At 43.3% G+C, this 15,984-nt stretch overlaps 1 protein-coding gene across 2 annotated transcripts; it reads left to right on the top strand.

Annotated features, from left to right (window-relative positions):
* The first annotated feature begins 542 nt into the window (after positions 1-542).
* LOC116991753 (UDP-glucuronosyltransferase 2C1-like) lies at positions 543-15,559 on the top strand. Of its 2 annotated transcripts, none has more exons than XM_033050673.1 (2): positions 543-875; positions 13,852-15,557. In XM_033050673.1, exon 2 carries the CDS (start codon positions 13,878-13,880, stop codon positions 15,489-15,491), a length of 1,614 nt encoding a protein of 537 aa, XP_032906564.1. In that variant the 5' UTR covers positions 543-875; positions 13,852-13,877; the 3' UTR covers positions 15,492-15,557. The 2 variants fall into 2 exon arrangements, with proteins under 2 accessions (XP_032906564.1, XP_032906565.1); XM_033050674.1 differs by lacking the exon at positions 543-875 and adding an exon at positions 10,867-10,891 and having other exon boundaries at positions 13,852-15,559.
* The last annotated feature ends 425 nt before the right edge of the window (positions 15,560-15,984 follow it).

The following is a 15,984-nucleotide window of genomic DNA, read 5'->3' as shown; positions in this document are numbered from 1 at the left end:
AACTGCGAAAGGTGTTGGTCAGAATGCCGCATACAATGACTGACCAGGGAGCTCAACTATAGATCAGACAGAAAACTAACCACAATTTAACAATAGAAAAGGGTGCAGTTCATATGTAATCGGGGCAGAATTCAGCCTTTCGGCCGATTGAACTACTGTGCCATTCAATCATGACTGATCTATTTCCCCCTCACAACCCCTTTCACGTGCCTTCTCCCAAAATCCCCTGACACCCGTAATAATGTGTTCTTTATTATTGTACTGCTGCTGACAACCCAAATTTCCACCGACCCTGGTTGTGTGGCAATAAATTATATCTATCTATTATATCTATCTATAATCAAGAATCTGCCATTCTCCACCTTAAAGATATCCATTCAGATTAGAGAAAATATTGCCAACCAAACATGTTATGCAGCTCGGAATGAAAAAATAAACGCAACAAAGCAAACATTACACAACCAAAGGTCATCTTCGACTTTGTCCCTATCAACTGAAAATCTTTCATCACTTTCCCGTGATTGAAATCTCAACGACTTTGGAAAGGAAACTTCCATCGCGATTGTGTTTAGCAAATGAACTTTCATTCTTGCGGTTATTTTTAGATACAGTTTGGGGGCGGGTACTTTGGTGTTGCATTTGTCCGTTAGTATTTTCCTGTGTTACTCGCGGGCAAGTGAAGCAAGGTGTGAGGGGGCCGGCGTTTTGTTTTCTTGTGGGGACTGGAAGCGGTCGCAGAGTCCCAGGCTCCAGTGAAGGAGATTGTTTCACTGGTAATTCAGCAGCGGGTGAAGGCACTGCAGCCGCGGGTTCAAGTCCCAACGCGGTCACATCTTTCTGACATTCACATTACATCGAATTCACTGATACCCAAGGTATGTAAATTGAAAACACTTCCAAATTCTCTACCATCTCTGTGTTGTATCAATGCATGCTTTCTAGTTACAGTTTCGGCAGCGAATAGCAATATTTAATTTTCATTTTAACTTGAACAAACTTGCCGAGAGCTTATTTTTTTCCATACTCGATATTATCTAAACATATATATTTTGTATCCTCCATAACACACATATCTACTCCCCAGATTTTACTCAATAGGGTGATTTCACGAAAGGTCACTGGATCATAGATCCTCACCCACGTGACCGCAAAATCCAACTGGGGTACAAGCGTCACTTCCGGTACATGTTATTGATGCTGAAAACGCGAACCTTCACACCCGTTAAAAACCGCGAAAACGGCCCGTTTTTGAGCTGTAAATAACTGTGCCAGTCGGGGTGACCGTGAGGCACAATTATCTTACTTTACAGTCCAGAAGATAGATAAAAACGAAGGTAAATACAAGAGGGAGCTGAAGGGGCAACAACAGCGGGTGGTTAGCAAACATTGGTCGTGGAGATATAAAGATAGAAAATATCGGGAATTATCGCGTTTGCTCGCTGCATTTCATCAAAAGTAAGGCATTATTGACGTTTTATCTTTATTCATTTGTTATATGAAAAGTTGTAAAAGTGAAAAATCCGTCAGTAAAATTGCAAAATCTTCCATGGTTCTCAGGTGGGTTTTAACATGCAAAATGAAAACGCTTCTGAAGCTACATTTACCATTTAAATAATCGTAAACTATCAATGCGTTTTGAAATAAATTTTACTCAGATGCAAGCTAAGGAATGGGATAATTGTCAGCTGTTAATTGGACAAAATCAGGACATTTAATTATTTGCCAAAATATATTTCTCAATGTTTCTTGATAGTTTACATTTATTTAAATGGTAAATGTAGCTTTAGAAGCGTTTTCATTTTGCATGTTAAAACCCACCTGAGAACCATGGGCGATTTTGCAATTTTACTGACGGATTTTTCACTTTTACAACTTTTCATATAACAAATGAATAAAGATAAAACGTCAATAATGCCTTACTTTTGATGAAATGCAGCGAGCAAACGCGATAATTCCCGATATTTTCTATCTTTATATCTCCACGGCGAATGTCTGCTGACCACTTCCGCTGTTGTTGCCCCTTCAGTTCACTCTTGTATTTACCTTCGTTTTTATCTATCTTCTGGACTGTAAAGTAAGATAACTGTGCCTCACGGTCACCCCGACTGGCACAGTAATTTACAGCTCAAAAACGGGCCGTTTTCGCGGTTTTTAACGGGTGTGAAAGTGCGCGTTTTCAGCATCAATAACATGTACCGGAAGTGACGGTTGTACCCCAGTTGGATTTTGCGGTCACGTGGGTGAGGATCTATGATCCAGTGACCTTTCGGGAAATCACCCTATAGTCAATATTGCAAATCCAATATTCCATTCCAGGCCCATTTGACTGTGTTTGATTTACTTTAAACTGAAGCCCATGTTGTGTCTGAAGAAGTGTCTCGAGCTATTCATTTTCTGCAGAGATGTTGCCTGGCCCGCTGAGACACTCCAGCTTTTTGAGTCTATCCCATGTTTTGTTGCGGGCTTCACATACACATTTGCGTTTATTACAGTGTTCGCCTGATCTCCGATGAAGAATGAGAGCTGTTTTAACGACCCCGATTAGGGTAATGCTGCTGTAAACTAGCTTCACCGCTAAACCACTTCATCCCTGAGTCCAGGCGCCAGCTCTCACACCTACGCATTGGCCATGGCGCCACAGACTCAAGCACAGACTCCAATGTTACAGTTCCCTAATCCCGTACAACTTGTTTCCTTGATATCCGTCCTCTTTGAAGCCTCCTTTTCACACATTACCCTTCCATCATTACTTTTTTTGCATACGGGTTGTACGTTCTCCCCGTGACCTGCGTGGGTTTCCTCCGGGTGCTCCGGTTTCCATCTACCCTCCAAAGACGTTCAGGTTTGGAGGTTAATTGGCCTGGTAACATTCTAAATTGTGTGTGGGATAGTGTTAGTTTGTGGGGATCGCTGGTCGGCATGGACTCAGTGGGCCGAATAGCCAGTTTCCGTGCAGTGTCCCTGAACTAAACTAAATTAAACTACCTTGTCCCCCCTTGTTCAGTCCCTTCCGACTTACATCCGAGACACCACACAAGCTCATCAACAATTCAATTACTTTCAATTCCTAGGTCCCCATTGCCTCAGCATGGACGATCAGTATATTCCACCGTTCCCCACAAGGAGGGGCTCAGGGCCATTATGGGCTTCCTTGAACAGAAACTAAATCGGTTCTCCTCTACACTCTCTTCCTCCTTCCGAAATCTGTCCTCACCCTTAATGGCGGCACAGTGAGGTAGCGGTGGAGTTACTGCCTGACAGCGACAGAGACCCGGGTTCAATCCTGACTACGGGTGCTGTTTCTACGTTCTCCCTGTGACCTGGGTTGGTTTTCTCATCATGCTCTGGTTTCCCCCCACACGTGCAGGTTTGTAGGTTCGTAGGTTCATTGATTTCTGCAAAACGTGAATTGACCAGAGTGTGGAGGAGAGCGCTAGTGTACGGCGTGATCACTGGTCTGCGTGGCCTCGGTTGACCGATGGGCCTGTTTCCACGCTGTCTCTCCAAAGGTTAAAGTCCTTCTACTTCTTCTATGGAGTTTTACGGCAGCCGGCATCCGCAATGTTGCATTACTGCCACCTTCTGGCTTCATTCCACAGTACTCATGACTTTACATTATATCCTTTTTATAAGCCCAGAGGCCCTCAAGAAATCAAACAACAACTTTATTCCTTTTCCTTTCCCTCCACACTCTAGAATGTTCTTTACTGATATTTCTGTCAATCCAATTTTCCTCATTTCAATGATCATAAGTCCTCTTTCTGTCTCATATCTCCTACATGCAACTAGGGCATGCTGAACTGTTTCTGGTTGATGGCATTCCTCACACAGCCCAGTAGGGTGTTTTCCCAATATTTTTAATGTGCTGTTCAGGTGAGTGTGTCCTATCCTCAATCTTGTTAATACTACCTGTTCCCTCCTGTTCCCCCCTCTTCTTGCTGTAATGCCCACTCTGTTTTGTAGCGAATAGAGGTGTCTCCCCTTTGTCTCCTGTTCCCAGTATTGTTGCCATTCCTGATTTATTTTCTTCCACACAATGTGTTTTCCTTCAGATTTGGATAGTTGTAAGTTTACCTCTCTGTTTCTTTTTTTTACAGCCTCCTTTGCTAATTTATCCACCTTTTCATTCCCTTGAACACCAATGTGTGCTGGGACCCACAACAAAGTCACGTCACTGCCCCTCCTTGTCACTTGGCTTAATAGTAGCAGGATTTCATACACTAAGTCAGGCCGCCTATGGGATGCACCAGACCCAATACTCTGGATTGCAGATAATGAGTCGCTACATATTAATACTTTACATGGTTGCACCTGTTCCATCCACCGAACTGCCATCAAAATAGCGTACAGTTCCACTGTATATACTGTCAAATAGTTATTTGTTCTTTTGTAAAGCTCAACATTCATCCCCTGGACTACCACAGCCGTCCCTGTTGTTTCAGCTACTGGGTCCTTTGATCCATCTGTGAAAATTAAGAGGTGTTCCCTGTATCTATTATCTATATGGTTATGATATTCTGTCTTTAGGTCTGAATTTTTGTTCCTCCTTTTTGCCTCCCATATCTCCACATCAACTTTTGGGATGTTCAGTAACCATATTGGCACAGATGGCCACAATACTGCAGGGCAGAACTCTTTGTCCTCTACTCCCATGTCCCTTGCCACAACTCCTCCAACCCAGCCGAAGCTTCCAGACTGAGCCACCCCTCTCTCCCAGCATCCCTGTACTACCTGTTTTGTTGGGTGGTTCTCTCCATGACCCTTAAGGCTTAGCCAGTAATTAGCCATTAGTTGTCTGCGGCGCAGTCTCAACGGCATCTCCCCAGTTTCCACCTGTAGTGCACATACAGGTGACGTCCGCACACCTCCTATACAGATTCTTAGAGCTTCCGCTTGGACTTTGTCCAACTCGGACAACACTGACTTAGATGCTGACCCATAAGCTATACTCGTTTAAGAGATAATACATCTGTTCCCCACTCTAAACCTGCCAAGCATCTCATTACATTGATGGCTTTTTTGCTTTTTTCAATTATTTTTGTAATGTGGACCCTCCATGTTAATCTGGAGTCAAAATGAACCCCCAGGAAACGGAAATCTTTTACTCTTTCCAAATTGTTGCCGTATAGTTTTAACTGGACATCCTCTTTAATTTTTTTCCTTGTGAAAACCATTGTCTTTGTCTTCTCTATAGAGAATTTAAAACCCCATTTCCCCCCCCACTCTTCCACCTGGGCTATCCCTTGCTGTACTTTTTCCACGATAAAATCTATATTCCTCCCCCTTCTCCATAGGCTGCCATCATCTGCAAAGAGCGATCGCCCCATCACTGGTTGAATGTTTGCAAATATATCATTGACCATGATTGAGAATAGGATCGGGCTTATCGCACTTCCCTGGGGAGTTCCATTCTCGACTACACATTTACTAGAGATGTCTGACCCTATTTTAACTTGGATACTTCTACCCTTGAGAAAATCCATTATCCAGTTAAAAATATTTCCTCCTACTCCCATTAAATGCAGCTTTATTAGAAGACCTTCTCTCCACAACATATCGTAAGCCTTCTCTACATCAAAAAATATGGTAATTACAGATTCTTTTTTGACTTGTGCTTTCCTTATATCATCTTCCAAGTACAGAACTGGATCATTAGTACCTCTCCCTTTTCTAAAGCCACTCTGATAATTAGCCACTATACCTTTTTCTTCCATTAACTGCATTAATCTTTCATTTACCAGTCTTTCCATCAGTTTACACATGTGTGCTGTTAAAGCTATAGGTCTATAATTTACTAGATAACTTGCATCTTTCCCTGGTTTTCTAATAGGCACAATGATTGCTTCCTTCCACCTCTCCGGTATTCGCCCTTCTTCCCACACCTTGTTATATAGTGCAAGTATCTTTTGAAGTCCCTCCTCACTTAGATACTTTATCATTATGTAACAAATATCATCCTTCCCTGGGGCTGAGTTCTTACACTTGGCCAGAGCTCTCTTTAGCTCCCCCAAATTAAATGGAATATTGTACTTGTCCTTTGTGATACCTTTCCTTTGTAAGGCCTCAACATTTTCCTCTCTTGTTCTTTCCCTACCTCTTCTTCCTTCCTCTGATAAGTTGTGGGAGCTGTGAACCCTACTAAAAGTGTTAACCATTAGTTCTGCTTTGTCTTTATTTGAGACCACAGTTTGATCTCCATTTGTTAAGATAGGATAACTCCACTACCTTTTATCACCTTCCATTTTTTTAAATGATCCCCCATATCTCCCCTACCTGTGTTGTGCTTCCAATTGAATCACAATACTTCCTCCAATATGCTCTTTTTGTTTGTCTTATAGTCCTCCTTACAATTGCCTGAGCCTGTTTGTAATTAATCATGTGTTGGTAGTTATGAGTTCTTTTTAATAATCTGAATGCTCTGTTTCTATTCACCACCACCTCTTTACACTTATTGTCCCACCATGGCACAGCTTTCCTTTTTGATCTTCCTTTACTTTTAGGTATGGAAACCAATGCTGCTCTTTTGATACCTTCTGACAATTTATTCTCAAAGCTTTCTATATCTGTCTCTTCTTGTATCGGTTTTACATATCTATCACTTTCCTCCTTAAATTTCTCCCAATTAGCCTTTCCAAAAACCCATCGTCCACTTCTGTTTTCATTACTCATAATTAAAGTAACATTTATTTTGCATAGCACAGGATGATGATCACTTCCTATGGTACCCTTTTCATATACTTCCCAGTCACATTTAGCAGCAATCCGATTAGAAACAAGTGTAAGGTCCAACACAGACTCCTTCCCTGTCCTAACATCTACCCTGGTCTTCTTTCCATCATTTAGACATACTAGATTACCATCATTTAATAATTCCTCAATTACCTGCCCATTATTATCTGACTTTCCACTGCCCCATAATGTATTATGTGCGTTAAAGTCCCCATACCAAATAACGTTAGATTTGCTCTGGCCTTCTACTTCCTGTAGCTTACTGACCTCTAATCGCTTACATGGATTATAGTAATTTATTACCACTATTTTCCTCCTCTCAGACCATACTTCTATTACCACATATTCCTGTTCCTGCCCAATTCCTAATACCCTGTATGGTATCCCTTTTTTAATGAAAGTGGCGCATCCCCCTCCTCCCCCATTTCCCCTATCACATCTCACTGCAACATAATCATATAGAACAAAATCTAAACTTGGTTTCAACCAGGTTTCCTGGATACATACGACATCTGGTTTTTCCTTCCTACTGTCTATGAATTGCTTAAAGTCTTGCCCATTGGCTAACAAGCTTCTTGCATTCCATTGTAGGATTAACATTAATATTATTAACCCACACATGTTGACTCTTGGCTCGCCTGGATACTGAGACCATCATGTATTTCCTCCCACTTCAATCCTGCCATGCCCAAGTGGTGGACTGCAGCCTTTACAATGATTTGGATCCTTTCTGTTTTGGATTTTACTTCTGCTGTCGCATTTATTACTCCTGCTATAAATATAACCAGGTTTTTCTTTTCTTTCCATATACTCTTTTCTTTTTCTTTTATTGTCTCCATTATGCCCACATCTTGCGCCCTCCTGATCCTTCTTTCATTCATCTGTTTTGTAGGGCCAGCCCTCTTTGCTGCCTCTGCATAGGAGACCTTTTCCTTCACTCTTATGTTTTGTACTTCAGCTTCGCGTTTCATCACCTCACAGCCCCAGTAAGCCACACTATGCTCTCCTCCACAATTACAGCACTTTGGTCTGACCCCCTCTCCACACTGACCATATTCATGGTCCCCACTACACCTTGCGCATTTCCTCTCCCCCTTGCACATTTTAGCTATATGCCCAAATTTCTGACATTTGAAGCACCTCATTGGTTTGGGTACGTACTCTCTTACACTATATCGCATGAATCCAAAATGGACCATTTTTGGAAGGGATTCTGGCTTGAATTCGACCAGGACTGACTCAGTTTCCTCTTTCTTTGCTCCTTTGGTCATTCTTTTGGCACTCATAATTAATTCACATCTCTTCCTGAGTTCCTGAACCAGTTCACTCATATTAACGTTGAGAGAGATTCCATAGATAACCCCTTTACACCCTGCCCTCCTCCGTTCTCCCACTCTCACTACTTTGATTATTTTGATTTTGTCAATCTTGTTCATTTTCATTGCCTTTTCAACTTGAGCCTCACTGTTGCACCCTATTAGCATGTTTCCATCCTCCAGCACTCTTGCATACTTTATTTCCCCAACCTGGGCCCTGATTATTTTTGTCAGCTTCAATGGATCTATCTTCTTTACTCCTCCTTCTCCTTCAAACCTCACCACTACATTTAACGAGATTTCCTTTTCTGGTTCCTTGTCTTCACTCTCCGATCCACCAGTATAGTTTTTCCTTCTTTTACGGTTGCTCTTCCTGGGACTACCCCGTGCTCCCATGGTTACCCACTCCTTCTCAACACTTTCTTCGTTATCCTCTCTTCCACTGGCCTCCATACCACTGGACCCACTCTCTCCCATCATTTTGTAACAGCAGGGAATAGTGCCAGAGCACCGTTTTCCGGACCTATACAGGCCGTCGGCTGATACCCTGATACAATATGCCCTCCGCCTCTGCGACTGCTTTCACTGCAGTCTATCTCCCTTCTTCTCTGACTCGCAACTCACTCCCGCTGCGTCTACCCCCTTCCTCAAGGTTAAAGTCCATTGGTACTCGCATGGATTACAGCTGTGCCTGTTATGTCAAATAATCCTTGAACCAGGCATACACTGGCACCATCCCCAAATCTTTCTCCACATTGACGACAGCATCGGGGCTGCCTCCTCCACCCATGCTGAACTCGACATGCCGCCTGTCCCACTGAGTTACTCCAGCATTTTGCATCCAACTTCGGTGTAAACCAGCATCTGCAGTTCCTTCCTAACCCTATTTTCCACAGCAGTTCTCAATCCGTGAACACGTATGTATTTACCGGCCAAAAGCCACGTCAGAGCAGAACACTGTGCTGTAGCTAAATACATTTGAATGTTACAGGTGAGTAATGCAGGTGTGTCCCATTCTCACCCTGAAATGGACAACCATTACAGGACATCCCAAATCAGCAAAGGACCTGTTGGCCACACAGGTCATTCTGGTGGAAGATCTGTTTCTCTGATCATTCCGCTACGACGTTTGCATCTACAAAGTTACAATTTACCATTCCACCATTGCGTGTGACACTGCTCTGTGTGTTGCAAGGTCTTGCTCCTTGAACCAGTAGAACCTGCCGTATCTGTTGTTCCATATTCCTGTTCCAACCTATCCCTCTGGTTGAGTGGACTATTCCTGCTTCCAAATCATGTTTACAATTCAATTCAATTCAATTCAATTCAATTCAACTTTATTGTCATTGCACAGATACAAGTATGGGTACAAGAAAATGCAGTTTAGCGTCTGTTCGTAGTAATAGTGCAATATTGGTCGCCTAATTATAGGAAGGATGTCAACAAAATAGAGAGAGTACAGAGGAGATTTACTAGAATGTTGCCTGGGTTTCAGCAACTAAGTTACAGAGAAAGGTTGAACAAGTTAGGGCATTATTCTTTGGAGCGCAGAAGATTAAGGGGGGACTTGATAGAGGTTTTTAAAATGATGAGAGGGATAGACAGAGTTGACGTGGAAAAGCTTTTCCCACTGAGAGTAGGGAAGATTCAAACAAGGGGACATAACTTGAGAATTAAGGGACTGAAGTTTAGGGGTAACATGAGGGGGAACTTCTTTACTCAGAGAATGGTAGCTGTGTGGAATGAGCTTCCAGTGAAGGTGGTGGAGGCAGGTTCGTTTTTATCATTTAAAAATAAATTGGATAGTTATATGGATGGGAAAGGAATGGAGGGTTATGGTCTGAGCGCAGGTATATGGGACTAGGGGAGATTATGTGTTCGGCACGGACTAGAAGGGTCGAGATGGCCTGTTTCCGTGCTGTAAATTGTTATATGGTTATAGAAATAAAAATACAGAATAAGCAAACAATGTGGACGGAGAGACTGGAGAAATCTATCGGCGGGACTCCGAGTTCAGCAATGTGATAGTGTTGTTGAAGAAGCTGTTCCTCATCCTACTTGTACGAGAACTGAGGCTCCTGTACCGCCTCTCCGATGGGAGGAGGGCAAACAGTCCATGGTTAGGGTGGGAGGGGTCCTTGATGATCTTCCCGGCCCGTCTCAGACGCCGTTTTTGGTGGAGGGCATCCATGGCAGGGAGCGGGGCACCGATGATGTACTGAGCGGTTTTCACCACCCGTTGTAGTGCCTTCCTGTCAGCTACGGTGCAACTGCTGTACCATAACGTGAAGCAGGTGGTCAGGATGCTTTTGATGGTACAGCGGTAAAAGTTGGTCAGGATCTGGGGGGGACAGGTGAGCTTTCTTGAGCCTCCTCAGGAAGTAAAGGCGCTGCTGCGCCTTTTTGATCAGTTTGGAGGTATTGAGGGACCAGGACAGATCCTCCGAGATGTGTACCCCGAGGAATTTGTAGTTGGAGACGCGCTCCACCTCAGTCCCGTTTATATGGATGGGGGTATGTCTGCCCCCTCTGTTCTTCCTGTTACTACCTGTTACAAAGGGGGGACCGGTGCAGGGGGGGGGCACTTTAGTTTTAGAATCCTCTGCCCAGGGAATAACCCTGCGTTTTTTTTTGTTTGTTTGTTGTTCGTTCCGGTGAAGGCGTTGTGCACACGGCAGCCAGCCAACAGTCGCTTGTCCTTTTCTTTTTTTTGCACTTTTAATTTCAAGTTTTTGTGTACCTTGCGTGTTGTGACTGTCGGCAAACCAATTTCTCTCCGGCGATGAAAAACATTTTATTGTATCACACCGTACATGTTGAGTAGGAGGGGACTGTAGATGCTGGAGGTAGTAACAAAATGCTGGAGTAACTCAGCGGGTCAGGCAGCATTACAGGATAAAAAGGGTGGGTTTCAGGACTGAACAAGTCTGTCGGGTTCTAACCCCAAACATCACCTAATCTTTTTCTCCAGAGATACTGCCGACCCGTTTAGTTACTCCGGCATTTTATGTCCATCTTCGGCGTAAAGAAGGGTTGCGATCTGAAGCGTTACCTATTCCCTTTTCTCCAGAGATGCTGCCTGACCCGCTGAGTTTCTCCTAGTTTTTGTGTCTATCTTTATGTTTACATGTTGTTTGTCGTCCAGACACAATTACATTTCAGAATACATCCAGTGCACACATTTGATTTAGTCAAGTGGTGACAAGAACACACAACTATATTTCAAATTTTAGACTTTACCAATACAATGCGGAAACAGGCCCTTCAGCCCACTGACTCCAGGCTGACCAGTGATCCTCGTACACTTGCACTCGATCCTCGTTCATTTTTGGGACAATTTGTAACTTACAGAAGCCAATTAACCTACAAACCTGCACATCTTTGGAGTGTGGGAAGAAACTGCAGCACCTGGTGCAAACCCACACGATCACGGGGCGAACGTACAAATTCCAGACAGACAGCACCGGTGGTCAGGATTGAACCCGGGTCTCTGGCACTGTGAGAAAACAACTCTACCGCAGAGCCACCTCACTTTCAGTGACCTTAGTTTATTCTTGTAATGTTCCTACCGTACTGTAACCTTCCAGTGGATGAGATCCATTTTTCAACTGATTGAAATGGAGCCGTGATTGTTCTTTTTCTCAGTCTGATATCAGATCCTCCTCAACACATTGGCCGCAGAGACCATCAATTGATATTTATGGCAGAGATTTATAGATTCATGATTAGTAAGGTTGTCAGAGGTTATGGGGAGAAGGCAATAGACAATAGGTACAGGAGTAGGCCATTCGGCCCTTCAGGCCAGCACTGCCATTCACTGTGATCATGGCTGATCATCCACAATCAACAATCCTGCCTTCTTCCCATATCTCTTGACTGCTATCTTTAAGAGCGCTATCTAACTCTCTCTTGAAAGCATCCAGAGAATTGGCCTCCACTACCTTCTGGGGTGAAAACGTTTTACCTCATCTCCGTTCTAAATTGCCAACCCATTATTCTTATACAGTGGCCCCTGGTTCTGTACTCCCCCAACATCGGGAACATTTTTCCTACCTCTAGCTTGTCCATTCCATAAATAATCTTATATGTTTCTATAAGGACCCCTCTCATCCTTCTAAATTCCAGCGTATACAAGCCCAGTCGTTCCATTCTTTCAACATATTACAGTCTTGCCATCCCGTGAATTAACCTCATGAACCAATGCTGTACTCCCTCAATAGCAAGAATATCCTTCCTCAAATTTAGAGACCAAAACTGCACAAAATATTCCAGGTGTGGTCTCACCAGAGCCCTGTACAACTACAGAAGGAGATCTTTGCTCCAACACTCATCTCCTCTTGTTATGAAGGCCAACATGACATTAGCTTTCTTCACTGCCTGCTGTACTTGCATACATACTTTCAGTGACTGATGGACACCCAGGTCTCGTTGTACCTTCCCTTTTTTCTAATTTGACACCATTCAGAAAATAATCTGCCTTCCTAATCTTCCCACCAAAGTGGATAACCTCACATTTATCCGCATTCAACTGCATCTGCCACGCATCCGCCTACTCACCAAACCTGTCCAAGTCATCCTGCATCCTCATAGCATCCTCCTCACAGTTCACACTGCCACCCAGCTTTGTGCCATCTGCAAATTTGCTAATGTTACTTTTAATCCTTTCATCTAAATCATTCTTGTGTATTGTAAATAGCTGCGGTCCCCGCGCTAAGCCTTGCGGCACCCCACTAGTCACTGCCTGCCATTCTGAAAGTGACCCCGTTTATCCCTACTCTTTGTTCCTGTCTGCCAACCAATTTTCTGTCCATGTCAGTACCTTACCCCCAATACCATGTCATCCAATTGCCCCCACTAATCTCCTATATAGGACCTTATCAATGACTTTCTGAAAGTCCAGGTACACAATATCCATTGGCTCTTGTCCATTTTACGAGATACATTCCCCAAAATTCGAGAAGATTAGACAAGCGTGATTTCCATTTCGTAAATCCATGCTGACTCGGACCGATCCTGTTACTGCTATCCAAATGTGCCGCTATTTCATCTTTTATAATTCACTCCAGCATCTTCACCACCACCGATGTCAGGCCAACTGACATCAGGAAAGATAACGGTGATAATGGAGAGGGAAAGATAGATCAGTCATGATTGAATGGTGGTGGACTTGATGGGCCAAATGGCCCAATTCTTCTCCTAGAAATTATGAACATATTGATTTCTTCTCATTGGAAAATGAAATGTTGCCTTAAGCTTTTGAAAAAATATTGCACAACAATGAAAATCCTTTTACTCCCCCCTATTGCAAATTAGATTGTTTTATTTAGAGATACAGCATGGAAACAGGCCCTTTGGCCTACCGAGTCCACGCCAACGATCGATCACTCGTTCATGCTAGTTCGGTATGATCTCAATTTCCCATCCATTCTCTCCACACTTGAGACAATATACAGACGCCAATTAAACTACAAACCTGCATGTCGTTGGGATGCGGGAGGAGAACAGCAGCGGACTAACTCAGCGGGTCAGGCAGCATCAATGGTGAACGTGAACAGGTCATGTTTCGGGTGTCAAAGGGTTATGGGGCGACGGAAGGAGAATGGGGGAAAGATAGATTAGCAATGATAGAATGGTGGTGTAGACTTGATGGGCCGAATGGCCTAATTCTGCCCTGAGAATTTATGAACATGTAATCTGTCCCTGAAGTGATGAGTTACCTCTCTGAGGCACTCCAGCACTTTGTGTCTTTATTCTCTTTTTGCCAATGTTTGTCACTTACCAACATTTCTGGTCAATTCTACCACAGGATCAGTGTGATCATCTTTCCTCAACATGGGTGGTCTTGGATGGAGAAGCAGATTAAATGTCATATTTATTCTCGGCATCATCTTCGCCCTGTCTTGTCCAATTACCCAAGCAGCTAGAATATTGGTCGTGCCTGTTGATGGAAGTCACTGGATCAACATGAAAATTCTAATGGAAGAGCTGAACCTTCGTGGCCACAACATGACTGTGCTTTGTTACTCCGCAAACTGGTACATCAAAGAGAGACCCGATCTGTATCAAACCATCATAGTTCAAGCACAAGAAAACACTGAAGCACCTTCAAGGAAAGAAGCGATGGAAAAAATTGTGCAAATGTCACTGGACGGGTTACAGAATAGTCACACACTATGGGGCAGGATAATGTTGCAAAATCTAATGGTTACGTTTATGTACAATTTCCATAGAATTTATCAAAATTTCAACATGGCGATTTTTGAAAACAAAACCTTGTTGAATCAATTTGAAAAAGCAAACTTTGACCTAATACTCACAGATCCTATATTTGGTACTGGGCCAATGCTTGCGTATTATTTAAAAGTGCCACTGGTGTACAACATACGATGGCAGATCAGTGGGGAAGCCCATTTTCTCACTGCCCCTTCACCACTTTCCTACGTCCCACTCCAGGGCTCACTGCTCACAGACAAAATGGATTTTTTCCAAAGAACAGAAAATGTAATTCATAGTCTCTTTCAACACTTTAGTTCAGAGTTTTTGATACATCCACTTTATAATGAAATCTGCCATCGGTATCTGGGACCAGACACGGACATCAAGTCGATTCTCCTCAGAGCTGATGTATGGCTGATGAGGGTGGATTTTGTGTTTGAATTCCCAAGACCCACCATGCCAAACATTGTGTACATCGGAGGCTTCCAGTGTAAACCAGCACGGCCTCTAGCAGCAGAGTTTGAGGAGTTTGTCCAAAGCTCAGGGAAACATGGACTTGTTGTAATGTCATTGGGTTCTATTGTCAATTCCTTGCCAATGGAGATTACAATGAAAATAGCAGAAGCTTTATCTCAAATTCCCCAGAAGGTTATCTGGAGATATGATGGTGAGACCCCTCCCAATATAGGGAATAATACACTGCTGTCAAAATGGATCCCTCAGAACGATCTGCTGGGTCACCCCAACACACGAACGTTTGTTTCACACGGAGGCACCAATGGCATTTATGAAGCCATCTACCATGGGGTGCCAGTGGTCGGAATGCCTCTGCTTTTTGACCAGTTTGACAATTTACTCAAGCTCGAAACCCGAGGAGCAGCAAAAGTGATCAACATTGCAACCATGCATTCCACAGATCTGTTGCAGGCACTCAACGAGGTGATAAACGGCGCATCTTATGGGGACAACATGAAGAGACTCTCTGCTCTCCATCGGGACCAGCCAGAGTCGCCAATGGAGAGAGCCGTTTTCTGGGTTGAGTACGTTGCCCGACACAAAGGAGCGGGGCATTTGCGCTCAGAATCCCACCGACTCCCCTGGTACGCTTACTATTGTGTAGATGTGATGATCTTTCTGTTGTCTGTGTTACTCCTGCTCACTGTGTTGGTGGTTGGAACACTGAAGAAACTTTGTCGTATTGTTTGTAGGAAAAAGCAAAAGACTGAGTGATTTATTTTTCCCTTGGTATATTTTGTTATTTCAAATTCATCAAATAAAGTTTTTCATGCGTTTGATCCACGGAGTCTCCTTTCCACAAAACATGGATTCAACATGTGCTAATAAAAGCCAGAAAGGTGAGTGAAATAATAACCTTTGTGCATTGATATGCAGATGAAAAGTATAAATAGCTGAACCTCATTTTCCTGAAGCCTTAAATTTTCTGACAGTTATTCACAATTAAGTTACCTTTGGTTATCAGGACACAAACCTTCGTGATTCACTGACAGAGTGGACCTTTACTGCACTATTCTCTCTTCCAGTTAATCATGACAACTCTCACTCTCAATCTGTCAGCATGTTTGCCTTCGTCCCAGTGCCCCATTATTGTCATACATTATCACAATGAGCCTCCTTTACACTTTAGATACAACGCGGAAACAGACCCTTCCGCTATAAGATCTTTAGTGCAGACAGTACCCACAGACAGGATTGAACCCGGGCC

This window comes from Amblyraja radiata, chromosome 34 (genome assembly GCF_010909765.2).
Source record: "Amblyraja radiata isolate CabotCenter1 chromosome 34, sAmbRad1.1.pri, whole genome shotgun sequence".
NCBI classification, from domain to species: domain Eukaryota; kingdom Metazoa; phylum Chordata; class Chondrichthyes; order Rajiformes; family Rajidae; genus Amblyraja; species Amblyraja radiata.
This window is presented reverse-complemented; position numbering and strand designations above follow the sequence as displayed.

Coding starts and splice junctions, on each gene's coding strand:
- LOC116991753 (XM_033050674.1), top strand. CDS start 13,878: ATGGGTGGTCTTGGATGGAGAAGCAGATTAAATGTCATATTTATTCTC.